Source organism: Apaloderma vittatum, unplaced genomic scaffold, assembly GCF_000703405.1.
Source record: "Apaloderma vittatum isolate BGI_N311 unplaced genomic scaffold, ASM70340v1 scaffold34676, whole genome shotgun sequence".
NCBI classification, from domain to species: domain Eukaryota; kingdom Metazoa; phylum Chordata; class Aves; order Trogoniformes; family Trogonidae; genus Apaloderma; species Apaloderma vittatum.
The window spans coordinates 1-1,186 of NW_009720636.1; the positions used below are offsets into that span (position 1 = coordinate 1).

Consider the following 1,186-nt stretch of genomic DNA (forward strand, 5'->3'; position numbering starts at 1 on the left):
GGCCATGTTGGCGGGGAAAGGGGAAAGTGGTGGAATTTCGGGGGTGAATTCCGGCATTTCCGGGGAAAATTCCGCCGTTTCGGGGGCAAATTCCACCGTTTCGGGGTCAAATTCCGGCATTTCCGGGGAAAATTCCACCGTTTCGGGGTCAAATTCCGCCATTTCGGGGGAAAATTCCACCATTTTGGGGGCAAATTCCACCACTTTGGGGGAAAATTCCACCGTTTCGGGGTCAAATTCCAAATTTTGGCTGATTTCTGGCGTTTCGGGGCCGAATTCTGACATTTTGGGATCAAATTCTGACGTTTCGGGATCAAATTTTGACTTTTTAGGGCGAAATCCCGGCTTTTTAGGGCCAAATTCTGACGTTTTGGGAACAAATTCCGACGTTTTGGGAACAAATTCCGACATTTCGGGATCAAATTTTGACATTTTAAGGCCAAATTCCGGCCTTTTGCGGCTGAATTTTGACATTTTAGGGCCAAATTCTGACGTTTCCGGGGCACAAATTCTGACATTTTAAGGCCAAATTCCGGCCTTTTGCGGCTGAATTTTGACATTTTAGGGCCAAATTCTGACGTTTCCGGGGCAAATTCCACCATTTCGGGGTCAAATTCCACCATTTTGGGGTCAAATTCCAAATTCTGGTTGATTTCTGGCATTTTGGGTTCAAGTTCTGACGTTTTGGGGGCAAATTCCGGCCTTTTGGGGCCGAATTCCGACCTTTTGGGATCAAATTTTGAAACTTTAGGGCCAAATCCTGACATTTTGGGATTAAGCTTTGACATTTTAGGGCCAAATTCCACCCTTTTAAGGTCAAATTCTGACATTTTAGAGCCAAATTCTGACGTTTCAGGGGCAAATTCCACCACTTTGGGGGCAAATTCTGATTTTTGGCTGATTTCTAACATTTTGGGGGCAAATTCTGCCTTTTTGGAGCCAAATTCCAACATTTTGTGATCAAACTTCACCATTTCGGGAGCAATTTTTGAGATTTTAGGGCTAAAATCCACCATTTCAGGGTCAAATTCTGAGATTTCGGGGTCAAATTCCGACATTTCGGAGCAATTTTTCCATTTTTGCCTGATTTTTGCCATTTTGGGATCCAATTCCGACGTTTTTTGGCCAATTTCCATCATTTTGCGGCCGGTTTCTCCCCTTCCCGGCCCCTTTCCCGCCTTTTTTT

At 44.8% G+C, this 1,186-nt stretch overlaps 1 protein-coding gene across 1 annotated transcript; it reads right to left on the reverse strand.

The window, feature by feature from the left end:
• Positions 1–55: 55 nt before the first annotated feature.
• LOC104275193 (DNA-directed RNA polymerase II subunit RPB1-like) lies at positions 56–1,058 on the reverse strand (the record flags this gene model as incomplete). The annotated part of the gene is made up of 2 exons (XM_009871073.1): positions 580–1,058; positions 56–460 (listed from the first exon to the last, which is right to left on the reverse strand). Coding segments are annotated over exons 1-2 (884 nt in total), but the record flags the coding sequence as incomplete, so codon positions are not given.
• Positions 1,059–1,186: the final 128 nt, after the last annotated feature.